This window comes from Sus scrofa, chromosome 4, assembly GCF_000003025.6.
Source record: "Sus scrofa isolate TJ Tabasco breed Duroc chromosome 4, Sscrofa11.1, whole genome shotgun sequence".
NCBI classification, from domain to species: domain Eukaryota; kingdom Metazoa; phylum Chordata; class Mammalia; order Artiodactyla; family Suidae; genus Sus; species Sus scrofa.
The window spans coordinates 105667736-105692021 of record NC_010446.5 but is presented as its reverse complement, the minus strand read 5'-3'; the positions used below and the strand labels follow the sequence as shown (position 1 = coordinate 105692021).

Below are 24286 nucleotides of genomic sequence, written 5' to 3'. Positions count from 1 at the left end.
GTGGAAATAAATTTCCTGGATTGTTGTTTGAAAAAGGCTGTATTTCTCCTTTACCTTTAAAGGAAGGATAATTTTGCAGAATTCTAAGTTGTGACTCTTTTCTCTCAATTTCCTGAGAGAAATTGAAATTTGAATTTCTACTTACATTTCACTCTATTCTTTTCTTGCTTGCACAGTTGCTATAGAAAAGTTAGATGTCATTCTTATCCAGGAAAGTGTTTTTTACCTTTAGCTTCTTTCAGGATTTTTTTTCTTTATTTTTGATTTTCTGTAGTTTGTGTATGACTGTCTAGATATAGTTGTTTTTCACATTTTTCCTGCTTACTTAGTGTTCTCGTCCTGGATCTGTGGTTTGTTGTGTGACACTGATTTGGAGGAGATTCTCAGTCATCATTGTTTCAAATATTTCTTCTGTTCTTTTCTCTCTTCTCTTTCTGATATTTCCATTATGGCTATGTTACGTCTTTTGTAGTTGTCTTTTGGATAGTCTATTTTGTTTTTGTTTTTTTAAATCCTGTTTCTCTTTGCCTTTTAGTTTTGTAGGTTTCTATTGATTTATCCTTAGGCTCAGAGATTCTTTCTTCAGCAATTCCCAGTCTACTAATAAACATATCAAAGGCATTCTTCATTTCTTTCTTTCTTTCTTTTTTTGTCTTTATATCTAGGGCCCTATCCATAGCATATGGAGGTTCCCAGGCTAGGGGTCTAATTAATCTGGGCTGTAGCAGCCAGCCTACGCAGCAGCCACAGCAACTCGGGATCCAAGCTGCATCTGCCGCCTATACCACAACTCACGGCAACACTGGATCCTTAACTCCCTGAGTGAGGCCAGGGATCGAACCTGCAACCTTATGCTTCCTAGTCAGATTCGTTAACTACTGAGCCACGATGGGAACTCCTGGCATTCTTTATTTCTGTTACACTGTTTTTGTCCTTTAACATTTCTTTTGGGTTATTTCTTAGGATTTCCATCTCTCTACTTATATTGCCCATCTGTTTTTGCATGGTGTCCTCTTAATCTATTAGGGCTGTTGTCATATTCATCATAGTTGTCTTAAATTCTCCATCTGATAATTCCAGCATCTCTGATGTGTGTGATTTTCATTCTTTAACTATCTCTCCAAAGTGTATTTTTGCCTTTTAGTATATTTTGTAGTTTTTTCCTGATAGCTGGACCTACTGGGTAAAAGTAGCTTCTGTAAGTCGGGCTTTAGCGATTTGGTAAAGTGTTGGGGGAGGGGAAGCAGCCAATAGTTCTCTGATTAGGTCTCAATTTTTTAGTGAGTCTGTGCCTCTACACTGTTAACATCAAAAATGTTGTTTGGTCCTCTCCCCTTTCCCCACTTTTCCTTTTTTGGTGGAACATGATGGCTAGAGTGGCCTAGAATTGATTTTTCTCTTCTCCCACATGGAAGGCTAAAGGTTGCTGGAGTTGGGTATTTCACTTCCTCCAGGACAGTTAGGCTCTGACAAAACCCTGCAGATTAGGCTCTGGTAAAATAGTTTCTCTTGACAGTAGAACTTAAGAAGACCAGAGTATTCTGCTATATTTCAAAATGATTCCTTCTCTCATCCTTGCTTAAAGAGGATTTTTCTCCAATATTTATTGTCAGAATTCTCCACTCTTTGAGCCTTCAGCAATTTGTATGTTACAATTTTGGCTAGTCTGCCATAGCATTGGTTCTCATGGAGGTGTCAGCTTGTGAATTTCTGCTCTGGTGAGTTGTGATTCTCTGTATTTTCTTGTCAGTCTTTCCGATTTTGAGGGTAGCTATCCTATGACCTCATTTCTCTTATGGATCTAGGAAGAGTTACTGATTTTTAGTTGGCTAAGACTTTTTTTACCTGTTAGGGTGAGTGGCAACCTCTAAGCTCCTTAAGTGAAACTGGGAAGTGTGTTAATTTTTTCACAGTCTTTTCTATCTGTTGTTTGGATTGGCTAATTTCTGTTGTCATTATTTTCCTCTGATCCCATCATTTTTCCTTTAAATCCATGCACTGAGGTTTTAATTTTATTTATTGTTTTCTTTAAGTTCTAAAATTTCCATTTGTTTCTTTTTTACATCTTCTGTTTCTTTGTTGAAACTTTCTATTTATTTACTAAAGCTTTCTGATTTTTTATTTCTTTTAATAATTTGTTATTTCTCATTGAAGCATTTCTATGATGGCTGCCTTAAAATTTTTTTCCAGGTAATTCTAACATTTCTCTTGGTATAAGCATCTATTGATTGTCTTTTTTTATTCAGTTAGAAATCATTCTGTGTGATAATTGTTGTACAACTATAAATATAATAAAATTCATTGAGCAATAGAAAAATAAAAAATAATACAATGAGAGTTTTAAAAATAAGTCAATTTTACTGATTATTATTATTTCATAATAAATAATCTTCTCCAGGTCAAAAAAAAAATCATTCTGGTTCTTGTTATGACAAGGTGATTATTGAAGCCTGGATGTTTTTGTATTACATAATGAGACTCTCAATCTTATTTCTTTTGTTTTAGCTGGTTTTCTTTTACATTAATCTGGTGTAGAGAGGGGGGATGTTGCCTTGTTACTGCGATGGTGGAGGTTGAAGATAAAGTTTCTTACTTGACCTTAGCTGAAACCTGAGTGCAGTGGAGTCAGGGTAGTCCTTGTTAATCCTGTTTTAGTTGGGAGTTCCAGCTCCCTATGTGGTCTGTAGTGTCATGTCCTTGTTACTCTGAGTTTTGGTGAAAGTTGTTGCTCTCCTAGGCCTTTTCTGACACTACCCCAGTAGGGATTAGGATTAATGCTTTACTATTACTGGATGGATATGGATAGCAAGGTTCCCTGTGTAATCTCTATTGCCACTGTTTGAGTCCTGGGCTTACTACTGGTTGATGGAGGTGAAAGACATTCCTCCCTGTTTGACCACTGACACCACTTTGATGGAGGTATTAAAGTTCATCATCACAGACTCATTAGGTTGGAAGCTTAGGATCACCTCTTGGTCTTTGTTGACATGGATTGGGTGGAGGCAACATAATTTTCTTTGGTGTTTGGCTGGGATAAAGTCCTGTGGCTGTCCCTTTGTCTTTTTGCTAGAGAGAGCAGACTTTTGGGGAGCTGTTTTTGTCACATTGGTATTTCCAGTTGTTGGCTTTATCAGCTCTAAGTTTAGGATATGTGAGGCAAACAAACGCAAAAACACAACAACCCTCCCCCCCCCCCCCAAAAAAAATCCCCAGAATCTTACCACTCTGTTGTTTTCAGGTCCAGAGGTCTCTAGCTGGTCTGGCTTCTTATCTCCATTTTGCAAAGCCTTTTTATATTTGTTTTATAGGAGTTCCTGTTGTGGCACAGTGGGAGTGAATCTGACTAGGTACCATGAGGTTGCAGGTTTGATTCCTGGCCTCGCTCAGTGGTTAAGGATCCAGCATTGCTGCGAGCTGTGGTGTAGGTTCCAGATGCGGCTTGGATCTGGTGTTGCTGTGGCTCTGGCATAGGCCAGCAGCAACAGCTGTGATTAGACCCCTAGCCTGGGAACCTCCATGTGCTGTGGGTGCAGCCCTAAAAAGACAAAAGACCAAAAAAAAAAAAAATATATATATATATATATATCTATATGGATATATTTGTTTTATATATATCATGTTGAGGTTTTTTGGTTGTACTTGGGAGAGTAGGGAAAAGAATATCTACTTCATCTCTTAGAAGTGGAACTCCTAGTTTAATTACTGTTTTGTTATTCTAATTTTTTCCCTTGACTACTTTTTTTTTTTTTTTTTTTTTTTTTTTTTGTCTTTTTGCCTTTTTTAGGGCCGCTCCCACAGCATATGGAGGTTCCCAGGCTAGGGGTCTAATCAGAGCTATAGCTGCCAGCCTAGGCCAGGGACTGAACCCGCAATCTCATTGTTCCTAGTCAGATTCGTTAACCACTGTGCCACGACAGGAACTCCTCCCTTGACTACTTTGAAAGTTACTAAACTGTTTCTGTATTTTCAGTGGTTACTAGAGAGATTACAATATGCATTGGTTACTCTTCAATGTGTAAAATTAATTAATACATTTACCTTTTTCCTTGTTTATCTAAAGACTTTAGAATGTGAATTTTATTTGTTCCGACACCTCTAGAAGAGTAGTCCTCTTCTACTTTTGTTGTGTATTTTAACTCTATAAACAAGATATTATTACTGTTTTTCATAGACAATGTTTTATTTGGTGTTACCTATATACCACTTGTTTTGTTTTTAATTATTTTTTTAATTGAGGCATAGTTGATTTAACATATTAGTTTCAGATCTAGGACATCTTTTTTTTTTTTTTTTTTTTTCCGCTTTTTATTGCTGCACTTGCAGCACATGGAATTCCCAGGCTAGGGGTTGAATCAGAGCTGCAGCTGCTGCCTACACCACAGCTCATGGCAATACTGGTTCCTTAACCCACTGAGAAAGGCCAGGGATCAAGCCTGCATCCTCATGGATACTAGTTGGGTTTGTAACTGCTGAGCCAAAATAGGAACTCCCCTGTACAACATCTCGATTCGATATTGTTATAGATCATAACTCCATTTAAAGTTACTACTAAATAATGGCTGTATTTCCCTGTACTCTGCAGTATATGATTGTTCCTTATGTATTTTATACATAGTAGTTTGCATCTCTTAATCTCCTACCTATGTCTTTTTCCTCCCACATTCCCTCTCCACACTGTTAATCACTAGTTTGTTCTCTATGTCTGTGAGTCTGTTTCTGTTTTGTTATATTCCTTCATTTGATTTATTTTTTAATATTCCACATTTAAGTGGTAACATAAAGTATCTGCTTTTCTCTGCCTGACTTATTTCATTAAGCATAATGCACTCTAGGTCTGTCCACATTATTACAAATGGCAGAATTTCATTCTTTTTTATGGCTCCGTAATATTCCATTGTGTATAACTCTACCACTTTTTTTATTCATTCATCTGTCAGTGGATAAATTCCTTGTTTTTTGGGTAGTCTTTGTCTGTTTTTGATATCAGGTTAATGGTGGCCTCATAGAATGAATCTGAAAGTGTTTCTTCCTCTTCAGTTTTTGCGAATAGTTGTGGAAGGATAGGTGTTGCCTCTTTATTTGTTTATTAGAATTCCCCTGTGAAGCCATCCAGTCTTGGACTTTTATTTTCTGGGTTTTTTTAAATTACAAATTTTATTGCACGGTTAATGATTGGTCTTTTTAGATTGTCTGTTTCTTCCTGACTGAGCCTTGACAGGCTGTATGTTTCTAGATACTTGTCCATTCCTTTTAGATTGTCAAGTTTGTTGGCATATTCTCTTCAGATTTTTTTATATCTGTGTAATATCAGGTTTTATTTCTCCTCTTTCATTTCTTAGTGTTTTAGAGCTTCTCTTTTTGTCTTGATGGTCTGTCTAAAAGTCAGTCTATCAATTTTTAAAATCTTTAAAAAAAAAACAGTCTTTAGTTTCGTTGGTCTTTTCTATTGCTTTTTTGGTCCCTATTTTATTTATTTCTCTCTGATTTTTATTATTTCCTTCTTTCTATTGAATTGGGGTTTGTTCTTCTGTTTCTGATTCCTTTAGATGGTGTTTAGTTGTTTATTTGAAGGTTTTTTTTTTGGGTTTTTTTTTTGGTTTTTTTTTTTTTTTTTTTTTTTGGCTTTTGTCTTTTTAGGGCCACACTCATGGCATGTGAAGGTACTCAGGCTAGGGGTCTAATTGGAGCCATAGCAACACCAGATCCGAGCCGTGTATGCGACCTACACCACAGCTCATGGCAACACCAGATCCTTAACCCACTGAGCGAGGCCAGGGATTGAACCCACAACCTTATGGTTCCTAGCTGGATTCATTTCCACTGAGCCACAACGGGAACTCCCGAGGTTTTTCTTATTTCTTGAAGTAGGCTTGTATCACTATAAAAATCTCTTCTTAGAGCTTCTTTTGCCATATCCTATAGATTTTGGAAAGTTTTGTTTCCATTTTCATTTTTTTTGAGGTATTTTCTGATTTCCTCTTTGACTCATTGATTTCTTAGTTTAGTCTCATGCATTTGTGTTTTTCCCCATTTTTCATCCTAAATTAACTTCTTGTTTTGTGTTGTTGTGGTTGGAAAAAATGCTTGATAAAATTTCTATCTTCTTAAATTTGTTAAGACTTGTTTGTGGCTTAGCATGTGATCTATCATAGAGAATGTTCCATGTGCACTTGAAAAGAATGTATATTCTGCTATCTTTGGATTGAATGTTCTGTAGATATCTATTGAGTCCCATGGGCTTAACCTGCCATTTAAAACCATTGTTTCCTTATTGATTTTCAGTCTGGATGATCTGTACATTACCATAAGTGGGTTTTAAAGTTCCATTCTATCACTGTATTTTTTTCTTTTGCTTTGAGGGCTGCACCTGTGGCATATGGAAGTTCCCAGGCTAGGGATCAAATTGGAGCTACAGCTGCCGGCCTACACCACAGCCATAGCAACTTGGGATTCGAGCTGCCTCTGTGACCTTCACCACAGCTTAAGGCTACACTGGATCCCTGACCAACTGAGTGAGACTAGAGATCAAACCTGCATCCTCATGGACACCAGTTGGATTCGTTTCCACTGTGACACAACGGGAACTCCCTCTATTATTGTATTATTGTCAATTTTTCTTTATGTATGCTAATATTTTCTTTATATATTTAGGCACTCCTGTATTAGGTGAATATCAGTTAGCGAGTGCTACATCCTTTTCTTGTATTGATCCCTTTATCATTATATAATGCCCTTTGTTTTTTGTTATAGACTTTGTTTTAAAGCCTATTTTGTCTTGTATGTGTATTGTACCTTTGCTTTCTTGTTTCCATTTGCATGAAATCTATTTCCATCCTCTCATTTTCAGTCTGTGTGTGTCTTTAGCTCTGAAGTGAGTTTCTTATAAGCAATATATAGATGGGTCTTGTTTTTTTTTAAATCCAATCAGCCACCCTTGGTCTCTTGATTGGAGCTTTTATTTTTTATTTTTCTTTTTGTCTTTTTGCCTCTTCTAGGGCCGCTTCCCATGGCATATGGAGGTTCCCAGGCTAGGGGTCTAATCGGAGCTGTAGACGCCAGCCTACGCCAGAGCCACAGCAACGCGGGATCTGAGCCGCATCTGTGACCTACACCACAGCTCATGGCAACGCCAGATCCTTAACCCACTGAGCAAGGCCAGGGATCAAACCTGCAACCTCATGGTTCCTAGTTGGATTCATTAACCACTGTGCCACAGTGGAAACTCCTGATTGGAGCTTTTAGTCTATTGACATTTGAAGTGATTGTTGATCGATATCTACTTCTTACCATTTTCTTATTTGTTTTCTGGTTGTTTTTGTAGTTTTTCTGTGTTCTTTTAGTTTCTTCCTTTGTGTTTTGATGATTCGCTTATTGATAGATTTGTGTTCTCTTCTCTTTAGTTATATATCTGTTGTAGGTTTGTAATTTGTGGTTACAATGGGGCTCATATTTGTCAACCTATAGCAATAGCTGCATCTTTTAAACTGGTAATTACTAAGTCCAAACATCTTTTAAATTACCTATCTTTTGGAGTTCCCTTTGTGGCACAGCAGAAGCAAATCTGACTAGGAACCATGAGGTTGTGGGTTTGATCCCTGGCTTCGCTCAGTTGGTTAAGGATCTGGCATTGCTGTGGCTCTGGTGTAGCCTGGCAGCAGCAGTTCTGATTAGATCCCTAGCCTGGGAACCTCTACATGCTGCGGGTTCAGCCCTAAAAGGACAAAAGACAAAAAAATAAAATAAAATACCTATCTTTTTTACTCCTCTCTCCCACGTTTTGTGTTTTTGATATATTATTTTACATCTACATATTTATCCCTTTACTGATTATTGTAGTTATAGTTGATTTTACAATTTCTGTTTTTATTATCATCTATTTTTTTCTTTTTAGTGCTGTACCTGTGATATATGGAAGCTCCTCAGCTAGGGGTCAAATTGGAGCTGCAGCTGCTGGCCCGCACCACAGCCAAAACAGATCTGAAGCACATCTGCCTATGCACCTATGCTGCAACTTGTGTCAACGCTGGATCCTTAACCCACTGAGCAAGGCCAGGGATCAAACCTGTATCCTCGTGAATACTAGTCAGGTTCTTAACCTGGTGAGCCACAGCGGGAACTCCCAAATTTCTGTTTTCTTTTTTTGAAGGTTTTTTTTTTTCTTTTTTGGTCTTTTTAGGGCCACAGCCGCAGCACATGGAACTTCCCAGGCTAGGGGGTGTATCAGAGCTACAGCTGCCGTCCTGTGCCAAGGCCACAGCAATACAAGATCCGTGTCTGTGACCTATACCACAGTTCATGGCAATGCCAGATCCTCAGGCAACTGAGTGAGGCCAGGGATCAAACCCACATCCTCAGGGATCCTAGTTGGATTCGTTACCACTGAGCCATGATGAGAACACCCCCAATTTCTTGTTTTTTTTAATTTTCCTGCTAGCATATTTAGGTGGTTATTGCTTAGTCTTTACTATATATTTGCCTTTAGTAGTGGGATTTTTCCTTTCCTAGCAATACTTCTTGTTACAGCCTTTTCTCTTCCACTTGGAGAAGTCCTTTTAACATTTCTTTTAGGGGAGGTTTTGTATTGATGAATTATTTTACTTTTTGATAGAGAAGTTCTTTATCTCTCCTTCAATTCTAAATGATAATTTGCTGGATAGAGTATATTAGGTTACAGGTTTGTCTCTTTGATCACTTTAAATATATCATGCTACTTTCTTTTGGCCTGCAGAGTTTCTGCAGAAAAATCAGCTTATAGCCTTATGGAAATTCTCTTGTAGGTGACTCTCTTTTTCTATCACTGCCTTTAGAATTCTCTCCTTATTTTTAACTTTTGCCATTTTAATCATGATATGTCTTGGTTTGGGTTTGTCTTGTTTTGGACCCTCTGTGCTTCTCTACCTGGATATCTGTTCTTTCTTTAGGCTCGAGTAGTTTTCGGCTGTCATGTCATCAAATACATTTTTGACTTCTTTCTCTCTCACTTGACCCTCTGGGACCCCTATAACGTGAATGTTGGTATACTTGTGTCTCAGAGTTCCCTTAAACAATTGTCATTTTTAAAAATTTGTTTTTCTTTTTGTTGTTCTGATTGGGTGATACATTTTTCTGTCTTCTAGATCACTTATGCATTCTTATGTATCACCTAATCATTTGTTAAATCATCCTAGCATATTTTTCATTTTAGTTATTCCATTCTTCAGTTTTTACTGGTTCTATCTTGTAAAAATTGTTACATTTTTGTAACACCTATCTTGTTAAAACTCTCACTGTGTTCATCTATTCTTTTCTCTAATTCACTTAGCAGTCTTATTACTAATGCTTTAAACTCTTTTATCTGATAAATTATTTATTAGTTTCATTAGTTGTTTTTTAGGAGTTTTGTTATATTGTTGAAGCAAATTCATCTATCAACTCATTTTGCTGATTTTTTTTTTTTTGGCTCGATATAGTTAGGTAAGAAAGTTAGCTGTTGAGGTCATGAAGTGATATCCTTGTATAGTCGCATCTGTGTATGCCCAGTGGCTGTGGTGGAGAGCACGATCTGATGTGAGCGTGAGTCATGTCTTTTCTCAGCTTGTGTTGGCAGCTGTCACCTTGGTAGGAGGTAGTGCTATATAGATGGAGAGACTAGAGCCAGAACCAGGTGTGTTCTGGGTTTTCTCCTCTGCTCAGTATCCAACACCACCCCATTAGGGGCAGAGGCAAGGGTATGTTCAGGTCCCAAGTTGTTCAAGCAGAAGTCCTAAGGATTGGGTCCTAACTGTATCCATTCCTTATAAGTATGTGTTCTCCTCCCCAACCCCTAGTATTGGCATGCTCACCCCAGGGGGAGCAGTGCTGGAGCAAGAGGGACTGGTGCAGGTGCTTGGTGTGGGTCTAGGTGTGGGCCATGGCATTCATGACCACAGTCAGGGTCTTGACTACTTTTGATGCACTGCCTCTCAAAGCACCGTTAATAGCTGCCCTGCCCCATTCAGATGGTGTTGTGGGTCTGAGCTGCCTTTGTCCCTCATAGCTATGTACTCTCTTTGGCCACTACAACCATCACTCTAGCATGGAACTGGGCTGTAGAACAGGCAGAGCTGTGGGGGTATTAGCTTGCAGTCAGAGCCTGGGACTGCTTCTGATGCATCACTTCTGTAAGTGCGGGTAATGGTTGCTCCTCCCTGTTCACATACCCTTTTGCATCTATACCGGCATGGTCCTGCATGACTGAGCACTCCCCTTGGCTTCAGCAGCCCTTGCCCTAGAGTGGAGCTACATTTTGAAGCAAGTGAGACCTGAGCAGGCACTTGGCTCAGGCTGGGTGGCACATTATGGACATCTTGGGAAACAGGCCATGGTCCAATGCAGTTTAAATTTGCTTTCTCTACCTTGTTTCAGGAGTAAGCAAGTGTTGTGCTCTTTTCATGAGTTGAGTCTATGTTTCTTACAGCTGTCTCACTGGTTTTCTAAGCAGTTAAGAAGATTTGTCTTCCTGCCATTAACCCCAGGGCTAGGGTGCCTAATACTGGTTTGAGTGGTTCACTCCCAAGAAGGGTTCTTCTCTTCTGTGTTTCCTCACAGGGACCCAGATCCCAATCTAATTGCTTCTCTTCTTTTCCTATTAGATTCCATGTTGATCTTTCTTATAGCTTTGGTTGTCCAAGTTTTTCTGGCAGTGCCCAGTTAGTTTTCAGTGAGAATTGCTCCACATGTAGATATATTTTTGTTGTATTCCTGGGGAGATTTGAGTTTTGTATCCCCCTACTCTGCCATCTTGATCTTGATTTCTCTTAATTCTCAAATCTTTTGTTTGGATCATCTTTTCTACCTTGAAGAGGAATATTTAGAATACCCTTTAGTGAGAGTATGCTTGTGATGCTCTCTCTTCTATTTTATTTGTTAGCATTTTTTTTTTTTTGTCTTTTTGTCTTTTCTTTTTGTTGTTGTTGCTATTTCTTAGGCTGCTCCCACGGCATATGGAGGTTCCCAGGCTAGGGGTCCAATCGGAGCTGTAGCCACCGGCCTACGCCAGAGCCACAGCAACGCGGGATCCGAGCCGCGTCTGCAACCTACACCACAGCTCACGGCAACGCCGGATCGTCAACCCACTGAGCAAGGGCAGGGACCGAACCCGCAACCTCATGGTTCCTAGTCGGATTCGTTATGTGTTAACATTTTTTATCCTTTCTCATGTGGAAAGGATGTTTTAAATGATACCTATTTCTAGTTGGCACACTATATGCTATTCCTGGAAATTTCATTTAGCACACTAAAGGTATCATCCTGCTTTATATTGGCTTCCTTTTTGTCATTGGTCAATGTAACTGTTGAACCTTTGAAGATAAGGTATCTTTTCTCTTGGGGCTTTTCATATTTCCTTTGCCTCTTGATTTTTTTTTTACTATTTTCAGTATTGATATGTTAAGATATATGCTTAATTTTATTTTACAACTTCTTGAATCTGTAAATTAGTATCCTGTATTTTTGCTTTTCTTCAAGCATTTATTTGCTCTATTCTTTGTTTCCTCTCCTTTGGGAAATCTGATTAAAAATCATGTTACTTTTCTTGGAGTTCCCGTCATGGCTCAGTGGTTAACGAATGCGACTAGGAACAATGAGGTTGCGGGTTCGATCCCTGCCCTTGCTCAGTGGGTTGAGGATTCGGCATTGCCGTGAGCTGTGGTGTAGGTTGCAGACACGGCTCGGATTCTGCATTTCTGTGGCTCTGGTGTAGGCTGGTGGCTACAGCTCCAATTAGACCCCTAGACTGGGAACCTCCATATGCCGTGGGAGTAGCCCTAGAAAAAGGCAAAAAAAAAAAAAGACAAAAAAAAATCATATTGCTTTTCTTTTTCTTTTCTTTTCTCTTCTCTTCTCTTCTCTTCTCTTCTCTTCTCTTCTCTTCTCCTCTCCTCTCCTCTCCTCTCCTCTCCTCTCCTCTCCTCTCCCCTCCCCTCCTCTCCTCTCCTCTCCCCTCCCCTCCTCTTCCCTCCCCTCCCCTCCCCTCCCCTCTCCTCCCCTCTCCTCTCCTCTCCTTTCCTCTTCTCTTCTTTCTTTTTCTGGGGCTGCACCCACAGCATATAGAGGTTCCCAGGCTAGGGGTCTAATTGGAGCTGTAGCCACTGGCCTATGCCAGAGCCACAGCAACACCACATCCAAGCCGAGTCTGAGACCTACACCACAGCTCACGGCAACGCTGGATCCTTAACCCACTGAACAAGGCCAGGGATAGAACCCACAACCTCATGGTTCCTAGTTGGATTCATTAACCACTGAGCCATGACAGGAAATCCTACTTTTTTTTTCAATTTAATTTTTATTTTACATTGGAGTATAGTTAATTTAAAATGTTGTGTTAGTTCCAGGTGTACAGCAAAGTGATTAAGTTATACATATACATATATCCATTCTTTTTCAGATTTTTGTCCCATATAGGTTATTATAGAATACTCAGTAGAGTTACCTGCACTATACAGTAGGTCCTTGCTGATTATCTATTTTATATATAGTAGTATGTATATATTAATCCCAAACTCCTAATTTATCCCTCCCTCCAGTCTTTCCCTTTTGATAAGTATGTTTGTTTCTGAAGTCTGTGAATTGGTTTCTGTTTTGTAAATAAATTCATTTGTAACACTTTTTTAGATTCCTCATTTAATGACATCATATAATATTTGTCTTTCTCTGACTTCCATCACTTAGTATGAAAGTACATCCATGTTGCTACAGTGGTGTTATTTCAGTTTCTTTTATGCCTGAGTAACATTCCATTGTGTACATGAGCAACTTCTTTATCCCTTCTTCTATTGATGGACATTTAGGTTGTTTCCATGTCATATCTATTGTACGTAGTGCTGCTATGAATATTGGGGTGCATGTATCTTTCTGGCTTTTTTTAATTTAAGGGCTGCACCTGAGGCATATGGAGGTTCCCAGGCTAGGGGTCGAATTGGAGGTGTAGCTGCCAGCCTACACCACAGCCACAGAAATGCCAAATCTGAGTCACCGTTTGTGACCTACACCATAGCTCATGGCACTGCTGGCTCTTTACCCCACAGAGGGAAGCCAGGGATTGAACCTGTGCCCTCATCGGTACTAGTCAGGTTCTTTTCTACTGAGCCACAGCGGGAACTCCCTCATCTATCTTTTTGAATTATGGTTTTCTCTAGATATAGGCTCAGCAGTGGAATTGCTGGGTTAAATGGTAATTCTTTCTCTCTCTCTCTCTCTCTTTTTTTTTTTCTTGGTCTTTTGGTCTTTTTGTCTTTCTAGGGCCGCACCCGTGGCATATGGAGGTTCCCAGGCTAGGGGTCCAATTGGAGCTGTAGCCACCAGCCTACACCAGAGTCACAGCAACGCCAGATCTGAGCCGCGTCTGTGACCTACACCACAGCTCACGGGAACGCCAGATCCTGAACCCACTGAGCAAGGCCAGAGATCAAACCTGCAACCTCATTGTTCCTAGTCAGATTCGTTAACCACTGAGCCCCGACGGGAACTCCCTCCTTTTTTTTTTTCTTTTGGCCATACCCTTGGCATCTGGAAGTTCCTGAGCCAAGGATCGAACCTCCACCACGGCAGCGACCCAAGCTGCTACAGTGACAATGCCAGCTCCTTAACCCACAGCACCACAGAAGAATTCCCTGTATTTTTAGTTTTTTAGGGACACTCCATACTCTGCTCCATAGTGGTTGTACCAGTTTACATTTCCATTTATAGTATAGGGGAGGGTTCCCCTTTCTCCACACCTTCCCTAGCATTTATTGTTTGTAGACTTTTTGATGATGGCCATTCTGACAGGTATGAGGTGATACCTCTTTGTAGTTTTTATTTGCAGTTTTCTAATAACTAGTGATGTTGAGCACCTTTTCATGTGCTTTTTGGCCATCTAAATAGAAATGGTCTATTTAGATCTTATGCTATTTTTTGATTGGGTTGTTTGTTTTTTTGAGATTGATTAAGCTGTTAGCGTATTTTGTAGATTAATCCTTTATTGGTCACTTTGTTTGCAAATGTTTTCTCCTATTCCCCTTTGCTGTGCAAGAGCTTTTAAGTTTATTTAGTCCCATTTGTTTATTTTGTTTTTTATTTTCATTACTCTAGGAGTTGGATCCAAAAAGATATTGCTGTGATTCATGTCAAAGAGTGTTCTGCCTGTGTTTTCCTCCTTTGCTATCTGGTCTTACGTTTAGGTCTTTTTTTTTTTTTTGTCTTTTTGCCTTTTCTGGGGCCGCTCTCACAGCACAAGGAGGTTCCCAGGTTAGGGATCTAATTAGAGCTGTAGCCACTGCCAGAGCAATGCCAGAGCCAGAGCCACAGCAATGCCAGATCCAAGCCAAGTCTGCAGCCTACACCACAGCTCAACATCAACGCTAGATCCTTAATCCACTGAACAAGGCCAGGGATCAACCTCATGGCTCCTAGTCGGATTCGTTAACCACTGGGCCACGACGGGAACTCCATGTTTAGGTCTTTAATCCATTTTGAGTTTATTTTTGTGTATGGTGTTAGAGAATGTTCTAATTTCATTTTTTTCCAGTAGCTGTCTAGTTTTCTCAGCACCACTTATTAAAGAGACTGTCTTTTGTCCATGGTATACTCTTGCCTTCTTTGTTGTATGTAGATTAATTGACTATAAGTGTGTGGGTTTATTTCTGGGCTTTCTATCCTGTTCCATTGATCTGTATAACTGTATCTTTTGTGACTCTTAATTTCTTTTCCATAGTTTCACAGTTTGCCTTTCTATTCCTTATTCTGGGTGATTTCTTTGACTTACCTTGTCCTTCTCTTCGTTTGTTTCTCATTCAGTATGAACTCTTCCAATTTTATTTTTAGTTGTTAAGATGTTTATTTTAAGATTCTTACTTTTCAAATCTGTTATTCTACTTTATGTAAATTTTCTGTTATCATTTTCAGGGTTTTTATTCTTTAAATATACTCAGAAGAGCTGTTTCTTTCTGACAATTTTTTATCTTAAATGTGTGCCTCATACTGTCTTTTGTTTCTGATTTTTTTTTGTTCAAAATCTTTGTTTTATTGAATGCCTTGTCTTTGACTCCATGTTCATTATTTTTCTTGAAAAAAAATTAGTAGGTTTAATAAGGCTGCCTTGTATATAGGTAAATTAACTTCCTCCTTGGAGGATTTCCATTTACTTTTACCATGTGTATGGTGGCTCTGGTCATTTTAAGTCAGTTTCATGTCTTGGAATTACTTGGACCACTCAGATGATGTGAATCTGTGCTTCAGATTTGCTTGATCCATATATAATGATTGTCCTAGCTTATTGTACAGTTCTGGGACTCTCTGCCCTATACAGTCTTTTGATTTTTCATATTTCTTTTCCTCACTTCATCATAATTTAAAATCAAAGTTCAGCTTTGCCAGAACCTGCAGATTCCCTTGGGGCAAAAGCAGGTTTATGCTTAGCTTACTTTTCCAGGTTTCTAACTTCTTTTCACTTTGTAACTATTAATTTCGTATTATTTTGTCAGGAGTTTAATGATTTTAATGCCCTTAATATTTGATCCCGAGTTTTTATTCCTTTTTAGTGGAATGTTCGTTTGAAAGGCATACCTCACCATTACTCCAATGGAGTTTTCAGTTTCAATTTTATATATTATTTCTAGATAAGTTGTAGTTTATGGACATTTTCCTTCTTTTAGTTTTTAAAGAATGATATAATACTAATTTTTAAAATTCACCACCAGTAATTCTAACATCTGCAATCTCGCAGTCAAATACAGGTCTGTCTTTTGTTCATTCTTGTGACTTTGCTCATGGTGCTTTATTTATTACTCTTGTGATTCTTGATGGTGATAACATGTAAATTCATCTCTGGAAATTGTTTCAGGCCTGAATTGGAAGTGTATTTTTCCTGAAAAAAAATTTATATTTGTAGTTTCTGGGATCCTGGGAGAAAACTTAGGAGAACTTACAATTAATTTTTGGCTTGGAGATTTTTAGGATATTCAAGCGGCATATAATCAGTTCCCATAGGTGGCTGAGTACTAGTTTATGAACATGATTTCTCAGAGGGGACATGTACTAGCAGACCATAATAAACAGTATCCTAACGGACAGTTTTAGTTATCATTTCCCTCTCTCCACATCTACTTTTCCTGTTTTTTTCCCCAGGGCAGGGTCACTAACTACGTCATTTCTACACATGTTTTAAGAATGGAATTTTTGAAAATATAAACCTGAGACATTATTCTGTTACTTACATCCTTCATTGTTTTTCCAGACTTATGAAGCAAGCTGTATAAATCTTGTTTTAATTTTGTGATTTCTCCCTTGTTCTTTAAGTTTCATGCTTTTAGACTCCAGAATGTGTAAGTCTATCTCTTCGATTTTACCTTTGTCTATGTTCTTTCACCTCTCTTTCCTCTTCTAACTCTTATTACACTTGTTAATTGTTACTGGCTTTGGAATGTTTCAACTCAGCTCTCACTTTCTGGAAGCCTTTGTTGAACTTTTCCTTGATGTCTGTCTTCCCTTACTTTTAACCCTTACTCATCCTATTTGGCTTAGGTGCCCCCTCTATGTATATTCCCAGAACTTACAGTGAGTACCCATCAACACTTATCTTTGATTGATTGTCTACTTGTCCAATTGTATTGTAAGTATCTTGAATTTTAAGGTCCAGTTTCTGTTTACACCGTGCCATCTGTTGACCATATGCTAGATACTGTGGTTAAAGTGTTTTAAGTTGCATCATCTTATTTAATCTTAATAGCAACCCTTCAGTACATGAATAAATATCATTTTCCATGTGAGAAAAGTAGAGACAGACTGGCTAAGTATCATGCCCAAGTCTGGATAGCTGGTAAAAGGAGTGAGAATAATTCGAATACAGAGAAAGAACATGAACTTTTTTCCCATAGTGTTTTTATGAGGTTTAAAAGTGAAACACAGATATAAAGCATATAGGCTAGTACCTGGCACTTAGAATTTAGTAAATATTAGCTGTCAGGTGGAGTCAATAGCTCTTTTCATAATATTAAATGAAGTAAGTGTAATAATATAGAAAAATCAAGATAGGAAATAAAAAGTAAAATCAAGAATAATTTCACCATTAGGAGATAAATTACTTTTGAAATTTTTATGTGTATTCTTTCCTTTCACATGAGCTAGTTATATAAACACTGCTTTTAACTTGTTTTTATTCTATGTCATTGTATGAATATCCAAATTAGTAATAAATAAATAAACACCTGTATCATCATTTACAGTTTCTACATGGTATACCCATTGTATGCATATATCACCATAATTCTCTCTCCTATGGGATATTTAAATTGTTTCCAATGTTTAGTGATGAATAAAAATGTAGTAACAAAAGTTTTTATATATTCATCTTTGAGTGCTTGGGTGATAACAGTCTTGAAAAGTCAATAAAAGTCTATGATGACCAATACCAGTGCGTCTATAGTTGCAGAATTCTCCCTCATTTTGGGGTTTTTTAATAGAGGAAAAAGTAATTGTTACAAATAATTTGTTTTCTTGGTATTTTCTATTAAGTACTACCTATGTTCAACTTTCTCTTTTAGAATTACAGAATGAAAACTTAAAAGAATCAAATGAGAAGCAAGATCATTTGACATCAGAACTCGAAGATATTAAAATATCTTTGCAAAGAAGTGTGGTATGGTTTAAAAACTGATTTGTGTGTGGTAATTCTCATACCATCAATCAGTCAACAAATATTTATTGAATGCTAATACTATGTACAAGGACCTGAAGCTTCAAATAGAGAAGATACAATCCAAGTCTGCAAAATGCTTATAGTTTAATTAGAGACATTTGATAACACATCAAAAGTATAACTAAAATACAAGTCTTTGCTAGGTACAGACATGATTCAGGCAAAAATTCTACAGTAGTTAAGAATTGAAAGAACATTATGGGCTAGATTGGTTAAAAAGACTCCATGGAGAGATTTGGACTATAGTTGGGCTTTGAAAGAATGGTGAATTAAGAGTAGTGATGGGGCATTCCAGATTGGTAATGGAGTAGAGGGGAGGGTGAAGGATAAGGAGAAATGGAGGGAGAGGCAGCACATTATAGAAAGTGAATGAATTCAGCCTTTTTCTTAAGGCCCTTTGTTTATAAATTTTGTTTGTACTTTATTTCATTTAGGGTACTCAAAAGGCTTTTGAGGAAGATTTACAAATAGCAACAAAAAAAATATATCAGCTCACTGGAGAAAAAGAAGCTCAAATGGAAGAATTTAATAAAGCTAAAGCTTCCCATTCATTTGTGGTTACTGAGCTTAATACTACTATCTGCAACTTGAAAGAATTATTGACAACAGAACAACAAAGGTAAAAATACTTCTGATAGTTGAATAAAAACAGTTTACTTCTAGTATTCAATAATTTCTAGAGTATCTATAATCAAGTTTCTTTTTTATGAATGTAGTGGAAACATTTTAAGAGTTTGTTTTCGGGAAGCAGTTTTCTTAGGAAAAAATAGTGCATATTCTCTAGGATAGTTCTCATGCATGCTTTTCATAGAGTTAAGCAATATGGAGACTCATAAGGGCTGATGCAGTGATGTGACACATTTGATTAAACTGTGGATTATTGTATAGAAATAACTTAGGCTCTTGGTTTGTTTTACTGGGGTCTGTAACTTCTTTTCTGATTTATAAATTTAGCCACTTGCCTGGTACAGAGTTAGTTACTCAAAAGTTTTTGTTAAATTGATGGATTAATGAATATAAATAAATATAAAATAACTCATTTGCATTTTATCTAAATAGTTTCTCTAAAACTTGAGTTAAAAACTTGCTCTGTTTTTTACTACTTTGTATTAAGGAAATATTTATATAAAGCTGTGTTATGAGGCCTAGGTAATTATTTAGGTCCCATTGGTGTATGGGTTAATTAAGTCTGGAGTGTGAAAGAAAGGAACAAACCTCCCTGAAGTCATGGTCTGTGCCTAGCAGAATTTCTTTTCTATTGATTGTATATGGTGAAGGAAGAAAATCTAAATTTTCTAGTTCAGCTAACCTTATATGTTCTATCTAGGTGATTTTCAGATTTTAAGATGTAAGCGACCTTAGATATCATCTGTTCCAATTACTTCAGTTTTATAGATGAAGAAACGGAAGTCTAGAGGAGTGAAGCAAATATTGCAGTTCTCATATTTATATTGTTCCTAAGGCAGAATTTGGTATAAAGTAGTTACATACTCAGTCTCTTTCTAAGTTTTAGAATACATTAATTTGATTACCATCAATAGCTAAGAGATAAATCATGATAGTGAGCTTTAAGGTCTTATGTAGATATAATTAATATACTACTATGTATGTATAATATTAATATCTTGTTTTGAAATGTTACACTATCTGACACAGTTAAATCAAAAAATTGTAATTTCAGTGTAATTACTGAATAAGTAAATCTATGTTACAATATATCATTGCTAAATTGTGCCAGTTTTAGTTATTAGATGAATTCTGACTAAAAGAATATTTTACATTGTGAACTAATATATTTTACAAGATTGGAAAAAAGTGAAGATGAATTGAAAGTACTTACCATGGAACTTCAGAAGAAAGCATGTGAACTGGGTAAGATTTAGAGAATAACATGTGCAAATGATGATATTAGCCAGTTATAAAACCATCAACATTATTTCAGAATAAAATATAGTTTCTGTTATTTACCAATAATGATTATCTGATAACTTTTTATTTGACTTTTCAAAGATAGAAAATTTAAATCTTAAAATAGATGGAGTTCCCCTTGTGGCTCAGCAGAAACGAATCTGACTAGTATCCATGTGGACCCAGATTTTATCCCTGGCCTTGCTCAGTGGGTTAAGGATCCAGTGTTGCCATGAGCTGTGGTGTAGGTCGCAGATGCGGCTCAGATCTGGCATTGCTGTGGTGTAGGCCGGCAGCTGCAAAGAACTTAAAAAAGACTATTCACTTTCATTACGCAGCTCAGGGATATCTAGAAGTGTAAGGAGCCTAAGTGATGTTTTTGCAGTCTTTTTTCTTATTTTAGGATTTGGAGGCCTTAATAATAATTCTTAGTGGGAAATGTCTGTTATATTTAATTTAATTAATTTATTTTGCTATGTTAGGGTTGCACCTGTGCATGTAGAGGTTCCCAGGCTAGGAGTCGAATCAGAGCTGTAGCCACCAGCTTACACCACAGCCATAGCAACATGGGATCCGAGCCACGTCTGAAACCTACACCACAGCTCGTGGCAAATGCCAGATCCTTAACCCACTGAGCAAGGCCAAGGATTGGATCTGCATCCTCATTGATCCTAGTTGGGTTCATTAACCATTGAGCCATGAAGGGAACTCCCATATTTTAACTGAATTTTAAAATTTCAGGGTTAGTCATGTTGGCTTATAAACTGATTATAGGAAAATAACCTGATTTTATCATATAGTGTTTTTAATATTCAACTTTTATGGCCAAAAGAAAGAAATTTTGTAGTTGTTTTGTGAATTTATGACCATAGAGTTAGTAATCCTAATAACTCTATGTTTCATATTTATAAAGTTTCATATCTACAATTGCGGAGATTTATAAAGATATGAAAGCCTTTTTTCCCTGAATTTTGGTTAAAGAAATTAATTTTTTTTTTTGCTTTTTAGGACTGCACCTGTGGCATATGGAAATTCTCAGGCTAGGGGTCAAATCGGAGCTACAGCTGCCAGCCTGTGCCACAGCCACAGCCATGCCAGATCTGAGCCCAGTCTGTGACTTATAGCATAGCTCATGGCAATGCCAAATACCCAACCCATTGAGCAGGGCCAGGAATGGAACCCACATCCTCATGGATACTAGTTGGATTCATTTCCGTCGTGTCACAGCGGGAACTCAAAATAAATATTATTTTCATAAATTAAAATTATTCAGGAGTTCCTGTCACAGACTTGGCTCAGATCTGGCATTGCTGTGGCTGTAGCACAGGCCTACAGCTGTAGCTCCGATGCAACCCCTAGCCTGGGAACCTCCATATGCTGCAGGTGCGGCCCTATAAAGCAAAATAAATAAGTAAATAAATAAAAAATTCATGGATTGGCAGGTGTTTTTCTATAAATCTCTAATTTTCATTAATCTTTATTATTAGCTTTGAATACTTATATAATTAAAATGATTAGAAATTATAGTGCCTTGTTAGGATGTTTGGTTATACTTTGAAACTCTATTTACGATTTTCCTTTTGCAATGCTTAATTTCCACTATAGACTAGACTAACTTTTGGACATCCAAAATTGTACTGTCCAGTGGTAAATATTTTATTTTTTTATTGATTACAGGTTTATTTGCTTTTTTATTATAGTCGATTTGCAGTGTTGTGCTTTATTTTTTAAGAAATACTTTTTAGGGAGTTCCCATTGTGGCTCAGTGGTTAACGAATCCGACTAGGAACCATGAGGTTGCGGGTTTGATCCCTGCCCTTGCTCAGTGGGTTAAGGATCTGACTTTGCTGTGAGCTGTGGTGTAGGTCGCAGACGTGGCTTGGATCCCGCGTTGCTGTGGCTCTGGTGTAGGCTGGTGGCTACAGCTCCGATTCAACCTCTAGCCTGGGAACCTCCACATGCTGTGGGATCGGCCCAAGAAATAGCAAAAAGAAAAAAAAAAAAAAAGGAAATACTTTTTAGTATGATTTTATATTAGAATGATTATAAATGTATTTTTACCCAATTTTTAAATCTTTTTTTAGAGCATAACATACCGCTTTAAATCACTGCATATAACTGTGTTCTTTAGAATTAGTTTAATTGAATGTTGTAGACTTAGGAGTTATTTCAGTCCATAAAATATCTTTAATGGATATTTATTTATAACAATTCAATCTGATATTGAATATAAGTGGCTGTTATTGTTATATTAAAAAAATGCATGATATGATTTTTCTCTTAGTACTAAGAGCAATATAAGAAGTTTGGGGAGTTCCCGTTGTGGTGCAGTGGTTGACGAATCTGACTAGGAACCATGAGGTTGCGGGTTCAGTCCCTGCCCTTGCTCAGTGGGTTGACGATCCGGCGTTGCCGTGAGCTGTGGTGTAGGTTGCAGACGCGGCTCGGATCCCGCGTTGCTGTGACTCTGGCGTAGGCCGGTGGCTACAGCTCCGATTAGACCCCTAGCCTGGGAACCTCCATATGCCGTGGGAGCGGCCCAAGAAATAGCAAAAAAGACAAAAAAAAAAAAAAGAAGAAGAAGTTTGGATAAGGAATTCTAAAACTGTCAAACAGTTCTATGTGTGTTTGTTAGCATTCCTTAGATGTTGTGGAAACATACAAGATGTGAAATACTGTGTTCTTGAGAAATTTCTAATGATTGTAGGAGAAAGTTTAGACACAAAATGATTAGGAGCAATGTTTTCAAAATTAGAGGAGCAAGAATTCTATTTAGTATAAAGGACTTCTATTTCTGTTTATTTCTATGCTGTACATATGTTTTATAATGATAATACAATACATATAGTACAATTATATAATACACATAGTTATATTTTATAAATTTGTATAAAATATAAGCATGTATTTATACAAATATTTGTACAAAATTTGTATTGTATATATTTGTACATTTGGGGTGAATGCTCACAGATTTCATATTGATGGAAATGTGTTAATGCTGATAACAAGAGGAAGTTAAAGGTATCGATGTGGACTGCAGAGCTGAAAAAGTCTTTATGGAAGAAGTAAATTTTAAAAGTAGACATTAGGGTATAGACAGGCTTTGGGTAGTTGTAGAGAATGATAGAGTGTGCAAAGTATTATGTGTAGGAGAGTATCATTAACAATGATGTAAGTACTCAGTTTATTTCCTTTTTAGTTAATAGTATAGTTTTCAAAATCAAAAAATCTTTCTCCCTTATCTTTCACTTAACTTATGATTGGTTATCCAATGCTGCTGTTTCTAAAAATGTAACTAATTTAAGAGTTTCTAATTTTTTTTTTTTCCCTTTTTGGGGTCATACCCTCAGCCTGTGAAAGTTCCCAGGCTAGGGGTCTAATAGGAGCTACAGCTGCCGGCCTACGCCGCCCACAGCCACAGCAATGTGGGATCTGAGCCGTGTCTGTGACCTGCACTACAGCTCACGGCAATGTTGGATCCTTAATCCACTGAGCAAGGCCAGGGATTGAACCCGCATCCTCATGGATCCTAGTCACGTTCTTGAATGGCTGAGCCGCAAAGGGAACTCCCAAGAGTTTCTAACTCTTAAAATATCTCTTAAATCCTCCCCCTTTTCTTCATTGACCTTGAACAGTTCAAGTCCTCATTTCCTCTCCTGGTTTTTAGAGTTTTATGCACATTCTCTTAGCCTAGCAGACGGATGCAATGAGTAACATAATGGAACACAAATTGTATATGACAGATTAATCATCAAAACATGTTTCCAATTTCCCTCATTTGTCCTTGTCTTTGTTTATCCCTTTTTGTATTTACTAGGCTTCTGTTGCTTTGGCTTTCATTCATATCCTTCTTTCTTAATTGCAATAGCCCTCATTCTTACTGCTTTTGTTTCCTGGCTACACTTTGCATTCTTCCTTGCTGGTATTTTCTTAGCTTATATCTTGGTTAGAGTATGCCTCCATTTTTCCCTCAGCTATCCCATTGACTTATCCTAAGATCACTTTTTTTCTATGCACTACTCAGATATAGCTTGCTCTACCCCTTCTAGCTTAACATTAGGTTGGGATCAGATTAGATCTCTGGCCAGAAGTAATTGCACTATCTTCAGAATCAGTTTTTTGTTTCTAGTGTTGTTTACCTTTTGCTCATTTTCTGCATTTAAGCTAGCATGTTCCTTAAATACAAATGTGATTGTACTGTGTTGCAAATTTAAGAGCCATCTAATTGCCTAAGTTCAAACTCTAAATATCAGCTGTCTTTTCATTGTTCATTTAAAGAATGAGGTAGTGCATATTAAATAAGTTAAAACCAGCTGTAAATACAGAATCTTTGTCAGTAATTTTTTTCTCAGTTTCTTTACTTGGTACAATTTGCTTTGCTTGTTTATGTGTCTCCTATATTTAATTCATTTAATATAGCTCTAAACAGGTTTTACTCCTATGGTTTTTCTTCTAAATCTGTATCCATATTTGTTTTCACTCTGCTTATGTAACAGATTCTCCCTCTAGTTTTTTCTACTGCTTCGTCTTTGGTTATAAGATATTACAGTGGGGTGTTCCCATTGCGCCTCAGTGGTTTAAGAACCCGACTAGTATCCATGAGGATGTAGGTTCAATCCTTGGCCTCACTCAGTGGGTTAAGGGTCTGGTGTTGACATGAGCTGCAGTGTAGGTTGCAAATTT

At 37.4% G+C, this 24286-nt stretch overlaps 1 protein-coding gene across 3 annotated transcripts in view; it reads left to right on the top strand.

Annotated features, from left to right (window-relative positions):
- SYCP1 (synaptonemal complex protein 1) overlaps positions 1 to 24286 on the top strand; it is a 138060-nt gene that overhangs the window by 38392 nt on the left and 75382 nt on the right. For all 3 annotated transcript variants that reach the window (XM_021090001.1, XM_021090000.1, XM_021090002.1), the window contains exons 13-15: positions 17538 to 17632; positions 18127 to 18311; positions 19497 to 19564. In XM_021090001.1, the coding sequence (XP_020945660.1) occupies positions 17538 to 17632; positions 18127 to 18311; positions 19497 to 19564 (348 nt within the window). The remainder of the gene's footprint in view (positions 1 to 17537; positions 17633 to 18126; positions 18312 to 19496; positions 19565 to 24286) is intronic.